Source organism: Trachemys scripta, chromosome 1 (assembly GCF_013100865.1).
Source record: "Trachemys scripta elegans isolate TJP31775 chromosome 1, CAS_Tse_1.0, whole genome shotgun sequence".
In the NCBI taxonomy this organism is placed as follows: Eukaryota; Metazoa; Chordata; order Testudines; family Emydidae; genus Trachemys; species Trachemys scripta.
Window position 1 is genome coordinate 101,948,227 of NC_048298.1, and position 20,922 is coordinate 101,969,148.

General features: G+C 43.1%; 1 protein-coding gene across 2 annotated transcripts in view; it reads left to right on the top strand.

The window, feature by feature from the left end:
• The window catches only part of AGK (acylglycerol kinase), a 57,623-nt gene that overhangs the window by 33,036 nt on the left and 3,665 nt on the right, over positions 1 to 20,922 (top strand). Inside the window, exons 4-14 of one of the 2 annotated variants that reach the window (XR_004646876.1) lie at positions 801 to 876; positions 2,221 to 2,313; positions 3,327 to 3,359; positions 5,369 to 5,463; positions 7,640 to 7,709; positions 8,547 to 8,626; positions 10,814 to 10,871; positions 13,775 to 13,922; positions 15,128 to 15,225; positions 17,644 to 17,714; positions 20,401 to 20,543. Coding sequence is in view for 1 of the 2 variants with exons in the window: in XM_034779598.1 (XP_034635489.1) it covers positions 801 to 876; positions 2,221 to 2,313; positions 3,327 to 3,359; positions 5,369 to 5,463; positions 7,640 to 7,709; positions 8,547 to 8,626; positions 10,814 to 10,871; positions 13,775 to 13,922; positions 15,128 to 15,225; positions 17,644 to 17,714 (822 nt within the window). In the remaining variant the exon portion in view is untranslated. The remainder of the gene's footprint in view (positions 1 to 800; positions 877 to 2,220; positions 2,314 to 3,326; positions 3,360 to 5,368; positions 5,464 to 7,639; positions 7,710 to 8,546; positions 8,627 to 10,813; positions 10,872 to 13,774; positions 13,923 to 15,127; positions 15,226 to 17,643; positions 17,715 to 20,400; positions 20,544 to 20,922) is intronic. The other variant, XM_034779598.1, reaches the window with a different exon arrangement.

Genomic DNA, 20,922 nt, shown 5'->3' on the forward strand with positions numbered 1-20,922 from the left:
TGAAAATTGTGTTGGTAAAAATGGTCTGCTTGCTGGCTATGCAGGTGTATATCCCTGCCGTTTGGCTATACTCCCTGTCACATCTGGGGAGGGGTTCAGTGAATAATATTAAAGGACAAGTGAGTTACCTGTCCTGGAAGTACTTTGTCACGCATGTTTTGTCCTATGGCGCTGGGGTGGAATTGTGACAAACCACTCATCTTTGAAAAATGTACAGTGTCCATAATTTAAAGTCTCCGTTTTCTATTCCCGGGCTCTGCTCCTTGCAAGTAATGTATAATTAATGGCATAGTTATTTTATTATGCAGTTCCAGGCATAAAATGCATGCAAGCTTTACCAAATCAAGGTCAGATAAAGTTTTTGTTTTTAAACTTACTAAATAATATATAGAACAAGTAACTTTAAAAATATTTCCCCTTTAAAACTAGAATTTGCTTCCTTCATGACTTTAAGGCATAGTGCTCCATAACACATTAATTGTGTATTAAATAATAAATTACTCTTTCAAGCTCTTGTTTTGATTATTACTAATTATTTTTGGAACATGTTTAAAAAAACTCCTTTGCATTTATAAAGACTGCATAAAAAAGTTGACATACTTAAGAATCAGTCTAGAAAATTCATACATTTGGACCAAAACAAAACCCACCTCTTGCAACTGACTTTTGATAGACAGGCTGAAAGACTTGTTCCACAGAACATGTACTCTTTTTTTGTTTGATTTTCTTTGCTTTGAATTTTCACCACCTCCCTCCCCCTCTCCTCAGTGATTAAATAATTTCCCCCTTACTTTCTCCAGAAAAGCAAGAAACCTTTTTGAAAAGAATGCCGCCCCAATTTTACATTTATCTGGCTTGGATATAACCATAGTTAAGGTAAGACCTGATCTGTTACATTAACCTGTGTGTTATGCTGAGAACTTGGACTGATGCTGAGTTTTTAAACTTCCCAGTTAATTTAAAGACCATTTGAATTCTTTTTAATTTTCAATAGGGTTGACTGAGGATACGTGTACGTCTGTGGGGGTGAGAGGCAACCCTTCTATAACGGATATTTGAGAGGAGACTCTCCCAAATATTTGAGTGTCAGATGGTAATACAGACACACAGTCTAGACTGTCCTTGGAGTTACCAGTTCTGCCTCAACATGTAAAATTGATGTGAGAAAGTTTTGCGATCCGGTTGAGAGCTGCAGATTAATTAAAAATAATCTTGCATACCTTAATGGCTCCCCCAAAATGAAATGTTCTGCTATCCTGAGGGGGATGCTAAACTACAAAGGGGCATGAATTTGCAAAGAGCCTTCACTGGAAAGAAAAAGAAAAGCAAATGTGAAGGGTTCCTGCTGTTTCTGAAGAATCCTTGAGACGGATATGTTGGCTGTTTAGTATTCATTACACACTGGCAATAAAAACTGCTCTTTGGAAGATATGTGTACTCTTATGTATGCATCTTTCTGTCTTGTACCCGTATTGATGAGGTTGTGTTGTTATTTCCATGATAAGCCCCCTATTTTTATTGACGTTTATTCTACTAAAAAAATATAGTGTCAGCCCAAGAAGAAATTCTATTTATTGTATTTATTTTACAAGTCTCTGATCAAACTGCAGCTGTGCTGCTTTAGATTTCACAAGTTTAGCAGAATGTGACTGGGCCAGTACTTGGATAAGAGACCACTACAAAAACCGAGGTGTTGCAGGAAGTAGAGTTTGTGGTTCAGTAGGTGGCATTGTACCCTCTTGGTCAACACTGAACCACTTCCCCAGCATGTTTAGAGGCATTCTTCTTCTGGATGTGCTGCCTTTTTTGGAGGAGACAAAACTACAGTTCTTACCACTGATGACCATTAAAAGATCCTGTGATATTTTCTTTTGCAAGAATAAGAGTGAAAATCCAGCTGTTTGTGTTAAGTTCTTTTTAGACCACATGCAATCAATCTTTAATTCTCCATGCAGTTTCAGCCGAATACAACTGTATTCCAAATACATCTGTCTAGGGTTCACTGTGGCATGTGAGCTGCTTCAGCAAGAAGTGCTGTTAAACGGGACCTGTTTCACTCATCAGTGAAGTGATTTCTGTGCATGTTATGTAATAAGTGCATGGTGTTTTGACGAGACCAATAGTAGAGCAAATCGTATGCATCATAGACTTATCTGTGGCCATGTGGCCATAGACATGGTAAGATGAGTTTCTGACCCTTGATCTCTGTTGGTATCTCAGACAGATTACGAAGGACAAGCAAAAAAGCTGCTGGAATTGATGGAAAATACGGACCTGATCATTATTGCAGGAGGGGATGGAACTGTACAGGAGGTACTGTAGGAGCTTTCTCCTGGCTCGTATATAAAAAAATCACAGTACCATATTGGGGATAGAAAGATGGAGGATTGTGTAACATAGTTGCAGAATGCTATAGTTCTGATCTGAGACATGTTCATTCCAAAACATGCCATGGATTAGTTTTGACAGTGAAACCACTTGAGAGTTACTGGGCAATAAAGAAATCAGAAAATGCTTTCCCAAGCAACTGATATTCATAGTAGCATAACTCAAACTCTGTGAAAGGACAGACTCTCCTATGCACACCCATCCCATCACTTTTGGGTTAAAACTAGTCTGCAGATATTCCACACACAAACCAGAAAGTTATAATGACTGAAAACTGGGGTTAATAGTCCTGAGCAAGGGATGCAGACAAAGAATGTTTAAACGGTTACAAAGGATTCAAAATAGAGTGCTCTTTGTGTGGAGTAATTTCATATTATGAGCGTGATTAGCCATTGGAACAAATTACCAAGGGAAGTAGCGGATTCTCCATGCCTTTCTGGAATAGGGTGTGCAGATGTCCTGATTTTATAGGGACAGTCCCGATTTTTGGGTCTTTTTCTTATATAGGCTCCTATTACCCCCACCCCCACCCCGTCCCGATTTTTCACATTTGCTATCTGATCACCCTATTCTGGAAGATATGTTTTAGATTATGGTCCCTTCTGGCCTTAAAATTGATTAATTTTTTTAATATTTCCTCATGTGTTAAGAGCACACTGAGTGCCATCATAACACGTGCACAAGCATCTGGTTCTTTTACATCCTTAAATGCATATGCTGACTTCAATCAGTGATTGTACATTCAAACCCCTGCCATTCTCTATGGTGGGTACAGAAAATGTACCCCTTTCTGTGTAAGAAACTACAGCTCCTTCCATAAAACATTGGAGGCCTCTTAAAAGTGTATCTATTCTGAACAGCAAATGTCTGCATTTCATAGGTTTCTACTGTAATTGCACAAAAGAATCCAAAAGCCAAATATTTCCACTATCTTTCAGGTCATAACCGGACTCCTCCGCAGAGCAGATGAGGTGAGGGTGTTTGTTTTTTATTTATTTATTTTAATTTATATCTGAGGGGGACATCCCAGGCGTTCAGTTGAACCTCTTGGTCCAAGCGAACTCCTGCAGATAATCCAAGGCTAGCTTGCTGTTTAATGAGTCAGCCATGCTAGTGTCCTGCAGTTTTGCTCACTTCCTTTCTCTTTCTCCCATTTTCAATGAGTGGAATGGCTCTCAGCCCAAACTGTTGGGGGACTTCCAGTTACAGATCAAGGAATGTGCAGAAGCCAGACACACGACTTTCACAGGCCTGTGGCCTAATTGTGACTAGTTTTTTGTTTGGCAATAGAGCTGTAGAAAAAACAAGTGATTTTCTGTATTTGCGACCTAAAACTGAATTCAGTGTGGCTGTGCTCCTACTCCTTTTATGCTCACTTAACGTCAGTATTCAAGCAGTGAATTTCTACTGACATAAATGGTTGCAGAAAGCAAATTTTAAGGGCTCATGTTAGAATAAACTTGCACTGGAAGCGATGATATATTTTACCAGGGATCGGACACTGCTAATTAAGAAAGCAGGGGAGCAGTGCTCCCAAAACCTCTTGGCAGAACCCTGGCAAAAAGGCAATGAAATGATCCAGACCAGGATCTGATGATCCTCTTGGCAATTGGAATTATGCCTGCTTAAACAATGATTTCGTCTGAATGTGACAAGACAACCATTTTATATTTAAACTTTGCAAATAGGCTGGTAATTTTTAAAAGGGACTTGATGAATTTAAAAAACAAATGACGACAACAAAACATTTTTCTCTGCAGTTTTTTGTACTACTTAATGTTGCAGTTGACCCATAAGTTCCCTATCATTGAAAGAGAGTGGAGAAAAAAAATGAATGTTCTGTTTTCTCCATTTGTTTACTGTGAGCGTTTGATAGCGTTTTGAAAGATAGTGCATTGCAATGCAGTTTATGCTAATTTACAGTAGCCCAAAATATTTTGCATGCTGCATTATTCTGCAGGGTGAGGGAGTTCATTGTAGCATAGTCAGAGCTTCTGATTCTGCATTTCTTGGGCCACAGAATTCTCCTACCCCACAGAATTTTGTCCCTACTGTCGGTCCACATGCTAGAGGACCGACAGATCTGCAGATCTGCCCACCTGCTTGTGCTCTGCCTTCCCTTTACAGATTGTGTCTTAACAACACTCCTGATTATAGGAAGAGCCCATTAAAGGCGCTAAAGAGATGCCCTTTTGGTAAAGTGGGAAGGCAAAGTAGGAGCAAGTAGGCCTGCAAAGAGCCAATCTCTTGCAAGCTATAAAATGACACTGTGTAGAGTGAGACGAGGGTGCTAGGAGGTGTAAGGGCTTACAAGTCAGGGGATAACAGGTACAAGTGATGGCAAAGGGATACAGTTTAGCTGATGTGGATTTGCAGTGTCACAGTGCTACAAGCTGCAGTACCCAGCAGAGAGAGAACATTGTGATATACAGTAGTTTACATTGTTTTGCTTACACACTTCAGGGAACACGGTTTATTGTGATGTGGTGCTGCACTAGCTTGCTCCAGCAACAAAGCCTTTACTGCACCAGGGGCCAGAAAACAACGCAGGCAATGACTTCCACAATCAAAGCCTCTGCTGTATCAATTCATTCTTTTTTCTTTTGAGGAAATCTCTTTGTCATGCAAGGTTTCTCTATCAAGAGGGCTTCTGCAAAGATAAATGAGATTCAGTGCAGCAGGGCTTCAGATGCCACCTTGAGTTGCAGAGAGATGGCAGATTGCTGACAGAATCCATACATTAGGTAGTATATATCTGCCAACCTGTGTGTAATGATGCTCCTAATGATTACAGAAAGCTCCTTTGTAGCCAGTTGGCACTGGTGGGTTCAGAGATTCCAATGCCATGTTCTGAGTCATTATGTGTTTACTGCCTCGTTTCGGGAAGTGCCTGACTGCTTAATGCCAAGAGGGCAATAGTCTACACAGGAAGCTTAATTCAGCTGATGCAAATGTAAATTTACTTCCCTCATGTCTCCAGGCCACCTTCAGTAAGATTCCTATTGGATTCATTCCCCTTGGAAAGTCCAGTACCCTGAGCCAAACTCTCTACCCTGGAAGCTTAAACCAAGTCCAGTAAGTTTTGCATGTGAGAGGAGAGATTTGGTGTTATTTTTGAGGGGGAAATGCTGCTTGGTAGTTTGGGTTTTTCAGATCTTCCTTCTATTATCTCTCCTCCCTTCCTCTCTGGGTTACACAGTAATTGGTAGTCTTAAGGGCCTGACAGTCAATGAAATTTAAAGGCAAATTTAAAACTCGTGGAAGGAAATATTTTTTCTTAGGATGCACAGTTTATCCTGTGGAACTCCCAACCCCAAGATACCCTTGAAGCCAAGATCCTGGCAGGATTCAAACAAGGATTGGGAATTCATATGGATAATGAGACTAGCCAGAGATACAATAGACAAAACAACTCAACCGTTTTGGAAAGGATACAAGTTCTCCCGCTTCAGTGTATAAGCCAATATTTACCAAGTAGGTGCTAGGAAGAAACTTCCCCACTATATAGGACAATATATCCCACATATGTCCACTGCAGGGCTTCTTGTGCTTTCCTCTGAAGCATCTGTTTAAGATTCTCCTGGTCACCAGGAGACAGGATAGTGGACAAAACAGACCATGGGTCTGATCCAGTCAGGCAGTGATCATATTTCTGCATTTCGTTATGTTAAATATAAGCTTATTTTTCTGTTTGTTTTAAAAAAAATAATTAACCAACTTTTCTTCCTCTCTCCATGTTTTTCTACCTTTCAATTTCTCCCATACTAATGGATTTATTCCCTTCACTGTGAGCTCTGTTCACTCTTGTCACAGTAACTCATTAGCATTCTGCTCTGTGGAAGCATTGCTGGTATACACAGTGCCTGCAAACCAAACTGACATAACATCTGATCCTTCATTAAAACTCCCAGAGTGCTTTGCAGCTCAACAAGATGGACAATGCTCTAATCAACAGTAGGATAAAAATAATTTATGTTTGGGCTTTGAAGAAGCCATTTGAATTGAGAGATCTCATTGTCCGCTGATAACAAATTGCATAGATGGGGACCACAATATATTGGTGGAGTTGAAAAGAGTTTGTCAATAAGCTGCTTAACAGCCCATGTTAGTAACAGAACCTGAGTGCAGACATAAGAATGATAAACAGTAACATTTTAGATATTTGGACATTGGTTCCTCCTATGCTTATTGGACTTAAATTCTGAGTTCAAAAGCCATAAAGAGCCAAGAAATGGACAAAAAGGTTCCTTTGCCTTCTTTAAGGGACAGATCCAAGGCCCATTGAAGCCAATGGAAAAACTCCTATTGAATTCAGTGGATGTTGGATTGACCAGAAGTGTTTTATATATGTGGCTGTCATGGGAAATGTGCGCCACCTTGAACTTGGGTCTTCTTCGGCGACTGAAGGAGGAAATGTACCTTAAACATGTTTAACAGGTTCTGTGGTACAGAATCTTAACCAGGTTGTTGAGAAAAGCTTTGAGGCCCGTGTGTCATGGTTTAATAGTAACCCTGGGGGATGAACAGCAACCATCAGCAGCAGCATGAAGGCTGGGTTAAGATTGGCAATAATGGTGGCACAATATAAGGCTAAAGGAGCGTAGAATAGATTAATTTAGCATAATAACGTGCATTAAATCCCTGAATCATTTTTATAAATTACACTATCTAAGAGCAATGATATTTTTCAATTTCTCCCATATTTTATCAACAGTCAGTGTCTTACCTTCAAAGCCCACAAAATCTAAGATAACGAGGAATGAATCTTGTCTTGTGCAAGGAAATAAGTATTGTGCTCCCTTATCCAGATAAGTGCACTGATACACTGCAAAAATAGCAGTAATATGCACCTGTATTTTGACTGAGTTCAGTCCTATGCATGGACCCCCGGCACATTCTCTGCTTGCCAATAGTAAAAGAAATTTGCAATTAGAATCCTTAAGGAGATAGGGAATATAGTAGGTGCATGTTCCTCAAGAGTAATTGGATGATGAACCTCTCTGAAAAAATTATGCTGGCTTTTGTCATTCATTACTGCTGACTCCTTTTGCTTCCCATCCAATAAGAAAATGACACGCTATTTAGATTGTAAGATCTTTGGGGCTGTGACTGTCTCTTACTATGTATTTATATAATGCCCAGCATAGTGGGGCCCTGATCTTGATCGGTCTCTGGGTGCTACTGTAATACAAATAAATAATACTTCAAAAGCCCACACTGCTTTTTTGTGGCCTTCTGGCTTTTTTTTCAGACACATTGCTGATGCTACATTGGCCATTCTGAAGGGAGAGACAGTTCCACTTGATGTACTGGAGATCAAGGTAAAAAAAAATCTGTTTCAAAATGGCACCCTCCACTCTCACTTTTAGGTGAAAACAGTATTCTTAAGGCTTTTCTGTTTATTTCTCATGCACTCTGGCCATTCCATTCTCCATAGTATTGGGGAATCCTGATAGATAATGTTTACACAAGAATACTCCCCCTCCAGTCAGTGATGTCATCACTTTGTCGTTATGGTGGAAATCCTTTCATTTGCCCTTCTAATGGGTTGCATACAATCAAGTGGGATGTTCTGAGCTAAAAGGAATAGTTGAGTATTTAAAAATGTTTTGGGGAGGCAGAAAGTGCTCGATGAATGCATAACTTGCAAATGCTGGTATTTCTGGAGGAATGGGATAATAATAGCTATCTGAATTGATTTGAAATACATCTTGTGTAGATATTGGGATTAATAACCTGCCATCCTGGAAAATCTGAGACTGGAAAACCTTTGATCATGCCTGTCGCCTTTCTGAGTACCCCCTTTTTCTGGTGTATCTGTTCTGTGAGCAAACAGCTCTCTTTCCAGCCGGTACTTAGTGGTGCTGTGCAGCACACCTTTCTTTGGGCTCCTGGGCTCCACAAACTGAAATAGTCCTTGCTGGGTGTGCAGTCAAAGTGAACTGCTGGCACCTTGGAAACCTTCAGCTATGATTTCCTCTCTGTTGGAGTAGACAGAATGTACCACTTGAGCTTTGTCCAGCCCTTATTGTTTTTGGTTATTGTAGGACACCCTTGCTATAAAATTTCACTTCTGGGATTGGTCATAGATTAGCTGAATTACTGTTTTATGGTTGCAAAAAAGAATGTAAGTGTGCACTCATTGCTTTTCTTTACAGGGAGAGAAGGAGCAGCCAGTGTTTGCAGTGACTGGATTAAGATGGGGATCCTACAGAGACGCAGGAGTTAAAGTTAGCAAGTAAAGAAATACAATGTGTTTTTTGTAGCTGTGCCTTTTTTTAATACCCCTTGGTATTTCCCCTCCCAAATCTTGCAGTGAGGTCCTTATGAGCTTTAGAAGAGGAAAACATAGGCCCATTCCATAGCATTTTACAATGATAAAGTGTAAGGCATTTCAATGTTCCCTTTCATATGCATTTAGCATTTTACCTTCTGCTGACCTGATTTTGAAAATGTTAACCTCACACTTGCCCTGTGATGTCCAATTCTGGAAGTTCTTTTACAGACAAAGCCAATGGGAAAGCTTTTTCCTGAGTCCCGTCTGAGAGGAGTAATTGTACGTTGGGTTTCATCAGTCACCAAGGAAAAGACACACACACAGAGACTCACTCATAATGTAATTCAACTCCAGCAAAGAACATTAGATGCAATAGAAATGTCTTTCAGCTCCTGGCAGGAGTGGCATGGAATGTACTGTCTGATGATTGTTTTCTGATCACTAAACTAATAAATGCTGGGTTTGCTCCAAATGAATAGTGCTGAGCTGTACTGCAGCTGTTGGGTGTCTGGGAAGCAAAAGGATGTGGTAGTTCGTAAATGAACCACCTCAGTCAGCAGACGAGGGGTCGGGAGTTAGCAGAATGGGGTGACAAGGCCTGGCTTCGATCAGAGTCTTTGTCACTAGGGGGTTCAGCGGTTGGTGAGGGTGCTAAGGGAAGGCACCAGCTAAGGTGTGGCACAGATAGAGTTGAGCCACAAGTTCAGCAGGGAAGGGACCATAAGAGTAGTAACTGGCTCCAGCGACCTCTGTGGGCTGCCTGATGGTTATCCCTCCATTCCAGTCTAGACACTCTCCAGTGGGACTGCCATGATGTTTTCAGAGTAGCAGCCGTGTTAGTCTGTATCTGCAAAAAGAACAGGAGTACTTTGGCATCTTAGAGACTAACAAATTTATTTGAGCATAAGCTTTCGTGGGTTACCGCCCACTTCTTCGGATGCATAGAATGGAACATATATTGAGAAGATACATATACACATACAGAGAGCATGAAAAGATGGGAGTTGTCTTACCAACTCTGAGAGGCCAATTAAGTAAGAGGAAAATAAACTTTTGAAATGATAATCAAGATAGCCCAGTACAGACAGTTTGATAAGAAGTGTGAGAATACTTACATGCTCTCTGTATGTGTATATATATCTTCTCAATATATGTTCCATTCTATGCATCCGATGAAGTGGGCTGTAGCCCACGAAAGCTTATGCTCAAATAAATTTGTTAATCTCTAAGGTGCCACAAGTACTCCTGTTCTTTTTGCCATGATGTTGTCTGTGGTCTTGTGTGGTGGTGGTCATGTTGGGGATGGGAGGCAGTTAGTAGACAGATGAGTCAGTGGTGACAGTGTAACATGGGTGGCAGAATCCCGGTTGAGGTTTATGGGAGCCTATATAGTTTGGGTCTCCTACTCTCCAGAGCTGCCGAAGTTCATGTGCTATAATGACCTTCTGTGTGTGTCATTAAATGTTATCCAGTACTTATGGTAACTGTATTTTTATTATTTAAATACTTATTTGGTCTGAGAGCACTTTCAGGCAAGTAAACATTAGGAGCATCCATTCCTTTAATTCAGAAGTCATTGATTTCACATCCTCCATCCCATCCCTTCATGTAGCCTGCTGAGATGCATCCCACCAGCTCTTGACCATGAGAACCTGAGTCATTTTGGATTGTGTCAGATAATTTGGTGACACTCTGCTGCTGAGGCGTTGGGCCACCTGTAGTACAGGTTTTGTAGTGCATTTCCCTGATCTGTGCAACCCAGCAATGGCACATGGGACTTGAGACAGGAGTCTATTCCTGATTCTGCCACTGACTTGGTGTGTAACCTTGGGCAAGTTCTCTGTGCTGCAGTTTCTCCTTCTGTAATATGAGGATAGTGATACTCTCTTTCACCAAGCACTTTGAAATCAGTGGATTAAAAGTGCTAATGATTACATACTGCTGCTATTATGTTGTGGGAACTACACATCTTGTAGTGTAAAAGTCTTGTATAAGTCATTTTTGTTGTATCTTGAAGTTCAAGTGCACAAGAATAAACTTCAATGGAAAACAAATGTATATACATTGGCATGTGTTGCATCAAGGAAGATTTTACTTTACCCAATGCCCCCTGAGTTTTCTCATGAATTTTGCCTCGGTTCTTTTCAGATACTGGTACCTCGGGCCTCTAAAAACCAAAGCAGCTCACTTTTTCAGTACAATGAAGGTAAAGTATGATTGCATTACTAAATAAAAATAATAATAAAAAGAAAAGTATACCTAGCGAGGGGGGAAGAGAGGCAAAGTATGTGCACTGTATGTGGAGCAATATTCCATGCATTATAATTCCTTTGAGGAGTTCCAGTGACAACATAAACTAAGAGGGAAATTCAGCTAATTTATATACCTAGAAACACATACAGCCTTAATTGTGAAGCTCTGAGCGGGGTATGTTGTTTCTTACAATATATTGTAAAATGCCTGGTCTGAGGAACTGCTGCAACCATAGTCAAAGTCACTAGAGGGAGCAAATAACCACTTTTGAAGCTAGAGAGAGGCTGGTGCAGCTGATAATCGGTAGCGGGAGCTCAGCCATCTTTCTCCAATTCAGTCTGTCTTCAGGCTTCCTTGTGGTAACATTTCACCCTGATTTATTCATCTGATGTCAAAAATGCCTCTAATTAGACTGTATACGAGTGTTGGTAATCAGACAGAGGCTCCCAGGCGGGATAAATTGAACACAAAGGTTAATTGCTTATATCTCAGTTTAAAGTTTTTGGATGCTTTAAGGGACAGGGTGAAGTTTAACATCTGACCTGTGTTAAAGGTGATGCACTTCTATTCACATTGTCCTCCTGATCCCCTTAACGTTAAAACGTACAAACCTTCATAAAAATGCTCTGATATTACTCAGGAATTGCTACAGCAGATCAAATCCATGTAGCCCACATCCTGTCTGTGATAGTGGCCAGCACAGAATGCTTCATAAATCTCCATAATGGATAGTTATGCAGTAGCATGCCCGTGAGAGAAGTTTCTCCCTAACCCCAGGCAGCTAGGGGTTGTCTTCAGATCCTGAAGCAGGAGAGTTGATAATAGTATATCCTAGCTAGCATTACTGGGTATATTCATATTGTTCACATAAACATCTGACTTAAAGAGCATTCTGAACTTTGACTCAGTGATATCTAGTGGCAGTGAATTCCACAGGCTGTTTATACATTGTGTTTTAAAAAAAATCTTTTTCTCATTTTTAAATCTCCTGCCTTTATATTTCCTCGAGAGCCACCTTGCAGACAGAAGAGCCTCATCGACTTTTTCAGTGTCATTCAATACTCTACCATGTTACCCTTTTCACTTCTTCTCTAAACTAAATAGTCCCAACTATTTTAATCTCTTCTTTTTTTTAAGTCTTGCTATGCCACTAATCATGTTCACTTCCCTACTCTGCACCTTTCCAATTTCTGCTGTACCCCTTTTGAAATGGGGTGACCATAATTGATCATAATAGTCAGGGTGAAGGACTTACCATGATTGTATATAAAGTAATTACAGTGACTATTCTCCTTTATTCTAAAATGATGGCCCAAAACATTGCAGCTTTTACAGTGTTTTGAGCCATAACAGTAATTTGGAAGAAATACTAAGTTCAGGCCCTGCTTTTCCCCCAGGATCATTAATATTCGTATGCTTGTACTGCTCTTTCTGAACAATTTGATCAGTCCTATTAACGTGACCATGAGCTATGATGGAATTTTTCACCACGCTTAGAGGTGTGGAGGGGAGGGGCTCTACATTGTGAGTCCTATGATCCAAAACAAGCTTGTAACTTTTTGGCTTACAGTCCTCGCCATTGTCCTGTGCAAAGAAGAATATATGTACCTTGGGCACGTGGGCTATCAGCTGAATTTCTGTAGTGTGTTTTAATTTCAATACCAAACCAGCGGTTGGCATCATTTATTCCCTCTGGCTATGTATTTAGTCTTTTAGAAGTTAGTTAAAAAAGGAAGTAAATGGTGTCCCCAGTTTTAGCCATGGGCACTATTTGAGTAGCTAATGTTTTATTTTAGCCTCTAAAGTTCTGGCGTTAGAATCAGAAATATCACCGGATAACAGTTAGAGCCCTGTGCGGATACAAAATTTGTATCCGCCTCTGATCCGCAGACATGGTCAGCAGATATCTGCAGATTTGCAGGGCTCTAGTAACAGCAGGGCCGGCTCTGGCTTTTTTGCCGCCCCAGGCAAAAAAGCCTCCCGCCACCCCCCCCACCCCCCTCCGGGGAGCGCAGCAGGGGAGGGCGCCGAGCCTGGCCGCGGGCCGCTCTCCCCAACCAGTCAGAGCACCTGGGGGAGGGCGGCGAGCCTGTCGCGGCTCCGCTGGCGGCCGGAGCGCCGGGAAGAGGGCGGAGAGCCTGGCCGGGGCTCCGCTCTCCCTGACCAGCCGGAGTGCCGGGCGGAGAGCCCGGCCGGGGCTCCGCTCTCCCCGGCGGCCAGAGCGCCGGGGGGAGGGCGGAGAGCCCGGCCGGGGCTCCGCTCTCCCCGGTGGCCAAAGCGCCGGTGGGGAGGGCGGCAAGCCCAGTCGTGGCCCCACTCTTGGGCCTGAGCGCCGCGCCGCGCCTCCCCCCTCTAGGTGCCGCCCCAAGCACATGCTTGGTGGGCTGGTGCCTGGAGCCGGCCCTGAGTAACAGCGTGCTATATGTTAGTGTTTTGCCTCTCAAATGCTTTATAAAGTTACTGGAGCTGCCTCTGTGGCCCTATGGTTAGTTCTGTATGTTGCCAGACAGGAGAACTGGATTTCTAGTACAGATTTCTCTCTCTCTTTCTCATCCTCCTGCAGCAGAGGCAACACACATTCAGCCCTCTGCTGGGGAGAAAATACATCTCATTGCTCTGCTAGGGAGGACTAGCTGAACAGGCTCTGGAGTCTTGTGTAATCCTTCCCAGCTGGGAGAATGTCAGCTCCCACATGGGAATCTGAAGGATGGAGAAACTTAAAGTGGGCTACGAGTGGGTGGGATCCTCGGGCTGTGAAGGGAACGTAGCTGTCACCTCCCACTCTCTCACACAGAATAAGCAGATGCTTGCTCACCAGAAGGCCATTTTTCTTCCTCCTTTTTGGGTAAATCCAAGGAATGGCCTCAGAAACATCAAGCTTCCCTTACGTATTTGGGCCCAACCAAGAGACCTCCTGAGGAGCCGGAAGAGAAGCCATCCAGACCCCCTTTGTATGTGAGGATTTACAGAAGGCTTTCACTGTACTGGGCATCTCCCCAAAAGGGTAAGCAGTATGTGTGCGGGCATAGACTCAGAGATGGGCTTTATTCAACAGTGCATCATCCAATAAGATTGTTTCATGGAGAGACCAATAGAGCAGATCCTGTCTGCGTGTGCTTTTATCCTTAGACTCTACTGCAGTGTATAAACGTTGTCCAGGTTTTATTTCTGGTTTCCCTCCTTTTTTACTATGTCTGCCATCCCAAAAGCCCTGTCAGGCTGGTTGCAGGGATGCGGCCATTGTGGTTATTGCTAGCTTGGAAATAATGACATTCAAAAAAAGGATAGAGAAGTACTTTGTATGCTCTGGCCCTCTCCCAGCCAACAATACGTACAACAAGAACTTGAGCTATTAGCTGGGCCAGCAAGTGCTCAGACACAGAGGCCATGAGCATGGAATGCCCAAGTAGACAGAAGTCAAGCACTTTGTAGAGAGACAGTGCAGACACTTCTGGCAGTAGGGGGCCAATCATGCCACTTTCTAGTGGTCCCTGAATCCCTCCTTCTGCTGGACAGCCATGGTGGCCTCAGAGGAAGCATGTTCTCGTTTACTGGATGGAGTGCAAGTATCGAGAGGAGTGAGAAATTTGGCCCACTACTCTGCCCCTTAGGAGTTCTTGGCACTTAGTCCTTGGCCCGGCAGGGGGTGGGAGTGTCACACGGGCAGCACGTTCAGCCCCTCAGGAGAGTGCCTTGCATGCTACACTGGTATTGATGGCTTCCAACTCCCATCCAGTTCTTCTGTGCCAGAAGCCCTACAAATGTAGTGATGAGCTAAAAGCAGGACTAAGTGGTGAGCATAGGCTGTGGCAGGGGTGAGGAGAGGTTGTCTGTGGGAAATAAATATTAGCACAGCAACCTAAATGTCACAGCTTTTGGATTTTGTTGGAGTGGGGGCTACATCCCTTTATTAGGTTGTTAAGTGCTCCTGTTCTGTGAGCCCAAGAGACCTGTCAATCTGGGGTCACTAGGGACTGCTTTTAAAGCGTTTGTGCAATGTGCTGTTTGTCAACTTAACTTTCCAGCCTCAGCCCCCATAGCTTTCCTTCTCTATATGTCGCTTTTTAAATTTGAAGGAAACAAAACCTGTGGAAATAATGGGACAGAGCCGCTTTAGCTGGCACCCGTCTTTCATATTTCACAGCAATGGAACTCTGGTCTGTGTAATTTACTTTCTGGCTAATGGTCTCTTCCCTTCTGGATTCTCAGAAATCCCCCAGGAGGCGACCTTGGAGGCATGGGAAGAAATGCAGCTGTCCACCATTGAACTCTCCATCACAACTCAGAACAGGCAGCTTGACCTGACAGTAAGAGCACAGTCTAAATAAATCTCTTTCCGTGCAGAGCACTCCTTCCTTGCTGAACTCCCATCTTCCTGACCACACAGAGTAAACTCTGTCTTTGTGACAGGTTTCAGAGTGGTAGCCGTGTTAGTCTGGATCAGCAAAAAGAACAAGGAGTCCTTGTGGGACTGCAGAAGAATCTGAGAGAGGGACAGTTTTAAGGGTCATTATAAAGATCCTGCGAGACTGGATTGCAGAAACCAGGTTGGGGCAGAGAGGGCAGTGTGTGTGTAACAGGAAGTTTTCAGTAACCAAATGAAATCCTAAAGCTTTCATGGCAGGGGTTAGACACCTTCTCTCCTTGCCCCATGGGAAAATGGAGATATTTACTGATGCTGAAATGAAGCAGTAAGCCTGGATGTGTGCCTGGAATGTTGACCCTGTCCCTCTGCCAACTGCAGAGCGAAGGACTCAGAAATGCTGGCACTAAAACGAGGACAGTGGCAATTTTAAATTAAAGAGGATAGGAGCTGGTAATTTTTATTTATTTATTTGCGAGGGGCTGGGGAGAGACAAGTAAAGCTGTCCCTTTGAGAGCCTCCTTGGCGCAATATGCCGCTGTTTATTTCAAGCGCCCCTAACACCATCTCTGGCTGGAGTCCATGTTTCATAGCAGTGAAATCACAGCAAAGATTTCTGGGTTGATTTAAGTCTTTAGTTCTGATGGAAAGTGCTGGACTGACATTCTCAGTGATCAAAGCCCTTTGTTTATAGGACCAGGTTAAAAACAGCTACTTAGTGTAAGCTTCCCCATATTGCCCTGCCCCAACATGCCACAATGTGGCACTGCGGGGATAGTTTAATTTCCACACAGCCTTTGGCCTCCCTGCGCAGGCAACCAACAGGAACTGGACTGAAAGCGTCCACAGTCCTTGGATGGTAACAGCTTTTGTCACTACTGAGCTGGACTGGATTAGAACTTGTGATCTAAAATGAAGAACTCAGTGTTCCATGACCATAATCCGGTCCCGAGGACCACTTCTTCATTTCCATTCACTTTGCCTTTCTGTGCAGCAGCAGCGCTAGTGGCACTTTACTAGTCAATGGGGAGGGGTATGTGCTCACTGCTGTGGTCACCAGTGCAGCCCCATGAACTTGCCACCTTTTGAGTGAGTGGCTGGAGGAACAAAACAGTTTACATAGGTGCAGCTTCACCCCCATTAAACAACCATCTTCATATCATATCTTAACCCCACCCATCTGGATCCCCTTAGGTCCTCCATGCTTTTACACTCATCCCTGAGACCACATATAATCGTCATTGTCCCCCCAGCCTGAAGGGACTGGATAGAGAGACTCTTTGGAATCTATCACATAGCTCATTAATCAGCCATAGGCATCTCAGATGAGTAACATGAGTCATTCCTTCCTCCCTCCCATCCCAGGCTCAGGTCTGATCTACACTAGATAGGGTTGACTGGTATAGCTATACCGGTATAGCTATATCAGCCAATCCTCCTAGTTTAGATTCAGCTTATATTAGCAAAAGAGTGCTTTTTCCAGTGTAGCTTACACCAGTTCTGCAGACTAAATAAGCTATACTGGCAAAAGAACTTCTTTGCCAGTCTAGCTGAATCTACACTAGGGCTTTTGCCATAGCAGAAATGTTGTTAAAAAAAATCACACCCCTAGCCAACATTACTGTAAGGGCTAACATTCCTAGTACAGGCCTGACGTAAGCGCATGTAGCAAGTAGGAAATCAAGACAACGGGTCAACTGAGCCAGGAATTTAAAGGGGCAATGTCAGATATACTTTGACCCCAAATCTACATTTCCTACAGATAAGCTTTTACAAAATCAAGGACAAAAAGAAATGCTTCCATCGTTCATATTTTTTAACTCCAGTGGGCATCGGGTTTTTTTTGTTTTGTTTTTTTGTTTTGTTTTTTAAAACGAATAAACATTTCCTCTTGCAGCACTTGCTGGCCAAATGTTGCAGCATTGTGGTACGTAAGAACCTGAAAGAAGCGTTGACTAGGAACTACTGTTTTGTGAACAGAAGTCAGACTGAATAGCCTAGTTTCATTGTCCTACTAGTTACATGGAATGCAAAAAGAAACCAATGCCATAAACGGTAAAACGATCATAAAAATTGGTTTAATATTTTTGTTGAGCATGTGATTTAGTGTTTGGTACAGAATAATGGTTGGTAAGGAATCATTAGATACCATTTTTAACCTGATGCTGACCATTTAAGTAGAAAAAATAAATGATTTTCCTCTCATCCCTTACAAAATACAACCCAACCCTCTTTTTTGAGGGACAGTTCGGGATGTGGAAAAGGGCTGTCTCCTTAAAGAGGGTTTCCAGCACATGCTGCAGTATGGAGGGTGTGATGCTGCAGAAACACTAACAGTTTGGATTCTAAATCTTTTCCATAGCGCACAGAAGACTTCTTGAATATTTGCATTGAACCAGATTCAGTCGGCAAGGGAGACTTCATAAATAGGGGGTGAGTACGGGGAGGCTGCCGTGGGCCATCAGATTTTCTAGTCACAAAACTGACTGTGTTTTCTTGGCTTTTGTGCTGCAAGGTCAAAAGTGGGGAATGCCTTGTGGGGTTTGTTCATTCAAATACAGGTTTATTTTAATTTTCTTGTTTTGGAAGCAAGAGCCAATGTTGTGTGGCTAGAGCTCCCCTCCCTACCTTCTACGATTTCTGCACCCTCCCCCTTTCCTCCGCTCCAATGCTGACTGACATTGTTATTGGTATAACACCATCTCTAAGAGGCCAGGTGTTTTAAAGACAGGTAGGAAGATAACATCCCTGCCCCAGAAATCTTGCAGTTTAGATGAACGATGTGGGGGCTGGGATACAGCAGAATCAACGTGATGGCACCAGTGATGTTTGGCACATGCCTTTGTTAGTGCCAGGATTCAGTTTTTAAGGGAAGGGGTAAAGTCCCTCAGCTCACTAACACATCTCTGAAGTGAGGTCTCCGCTGGAAATGTCTCTTGGAAGAAGTGCATTTTAAGGAGGGACTTGAACAAATAGAGTGGCAGCATGGGCAGACCAGGGGTTCCAGGCATGGGGGCCATGGAAGGAGCTCTGGAGTCTTCTCACCTCCTTCCTCACCCCCTCCCCTCTGCTTGGGATGCTTTTCTGTGAGATGCTCCTTTCTCCTACTCTGTAAATGAGCCACTCGGAGGCACTCGGTGCTGATCTGAGCTTCTTTCCTACCTCCTCTAAGGACCCTCGTTACCAAGTTTATCACATCGTTACTCCTTGTTGAAGTGGAGTGTGAGGTTTCTAGAGAACCGTCACAAGGAGTCTCCCGCAATATCAGATTCTGCTTATTCCAGCAGGCTGATCTTTTGGTTCCAGCTGCTGTTTTCCAGTCCTAGGGCCCCCTCTAGTGAATCCAGATGGAAAGGTGTGGAAATGTCATAAGCAGCTTTTAGGTGCCGCATGGTTACTGCATATCTGTACCTTGTTTACAACATTCATAGCAGTAGCAGGTACCTTATTTGAGCACTCTGCATTACCTCTGTGGGAACAGTATCTTCAGAACTATGAATACCTAAGTGGCATAAGATCAGATGGCATTGGGTGTAAATTGCATCAGCCATGTTGATTGTAGGTTGCCTGCCATTTGCATCTGTGCTGTAAAGACTTTTTAGAAGGAAATGTTTCTGATACTGTTACCATCGGCAGCAAAAGGAATCTGCCTGACCAGGAGAGGGGAATAAAGGAGATTGTGGTCTTGCTTGGGACATCTTACCACCAGGAAGGTGCCAGCGAATTAGTGGGAATTCAGATAGAAAAGTATCTTCCATTCATAGTCAGTCACCAACACAGATTGTTTCCCAGCTGGATTGGATACATGGTTCCCAGCAGTATGTCACGTTCTGTGACGGTGTCATGCAGAAAGCCTCTGAAGAATGTAAACTCATGCAGCTGGCTGCATGCACCCAACACCTCTTTTTAATCTAGTCCCAGAATTTTGTAGGTAAATCAAGAAAGAGAGAATAGAGGGAGAGGGTCTGCTCAGTCCTCGAAAGAGAAGACTGATTAAAAAAAAGCCAGAGGTGAAGCAAACCAGGCTACTGGGAGGGGGACACCAATAGAAAATGCCACCTGAAGGAAAAGCTCTCAAAGGACAGCACCATCAAAGCCACCTCATCACAGAGTCCCTGCTGCCAGCCACCAGAGCAGAGGAGCTTGTCTTTGGAAGCATTTGAGGAAGCGTTTGTGTAGAGGAGTTTTGTTCCTTTTTACCTACCCAAGGGGTGGAGACGTTTGTGGAAATGTTGTATTTCTGCAGTCATTGAGGTGAATCTGTCGGGACTGATAGTGCCTCCCTCTCTGCAATCTTTGTGGGAAACCAGAAGATGAGTTGAGATTGACGGTAGTGGACGCTTTGGAACCTGAAGGGAGTGCTGGAGGCTGAATGCCATCGGATTGAAAAGTGAGATTTATGTCATATCATGCGCTTTGAAGGGCCCCAGGACTGTAAATCTCAGTCGTGGATAATAACAAGCCTCTGCAGCTAGGATGAAGTCAGTATATAAGTTGAGGTGATTACATCATCGCTCCATTTCAAACTCCTGCTCTGTGGGGGAAAAAGAAGCGATACGCCATGTACCACCACTAATTTTCTTTCCCGCTCCCCAGCTTGAGCTCTGTATAAAATTATAAGGGACATCACCTAAGGGCATGAGCTTGGTTACCAGGTGGAATAAGTCAGGCATTTCTCCATTGTACACTGTTGTGTGTTATGATGGGGTTTGGGTTCCTCATAACTGTTTAGCATTGGTCACTGCTGGAGACTAGGTAACGGACTAGGGGGATAATCGTTCCAGCGATAGCATGTATTGCCAGTTGGTGGTGTGATTCAGGTTTTGCGTGTGTGTGTGTGTGTGTGTAGAGGTTAGAGTATATAGTGGGATATCGTTGCCTATGAAAATGTTGTTATTGTTAGGTATTTTTGTTTCTGATTCTTTTTTTTTTGGTCTTACTCTGCATAAGAGACCAGAGTAAGGATCTGAATAAATAGTAAACCCCTCATGACTCTTACGTAGGACCTCTGGGGGGGTAATTACACTGGTTCTAGCTACATACCCGTTTGCTTCTCTAACACCCTCCCTTTCATGATCTTTTGTTCCCTGTCTCTCCCTTGCCTTCCCTGATCATGCAGTTTGATCCACATGGGCAGACTATGCACCCAGGTGGAGGCCCATTGACTTTAGTGAGGCCCTTTGCAGACAGAGGGATCTGCCTGCACAGATGTGTTTGCAAGATTCCGAGTCCTAGATGGTGAACCCTTCTGAGATAGGGAAGGTGTGTAATTGTTTGTTTATAAAGCACAGTATAAATCAACAGCATTGCATGCTGTCAGTGATTTATAAATATATACTGCTATGAGAATGTTAACTCCCTTGAATTCACTCATTAATCTTTTAATATAGATGGTTAAAAACAACATTCCCAATGTCTATCTACATTGCTTGTCTCCTCACCTGTCCCTTTCCTGTGGTATCTCAGCTTTCCTTTCTGTTGCTTTTTCCTCCTCCCCTATTTGTGGTCTTCTTCCCTCATCCCCTGTCCCGCATGAATTCTAAGAGTGTTTGCATTCCCAAAGGCACGTCACTCTTTTGAGAGGGCTTTCCTGATTATATATTCTTAGGACATCCATTATTGAGTGATGTTTGAACCCCCC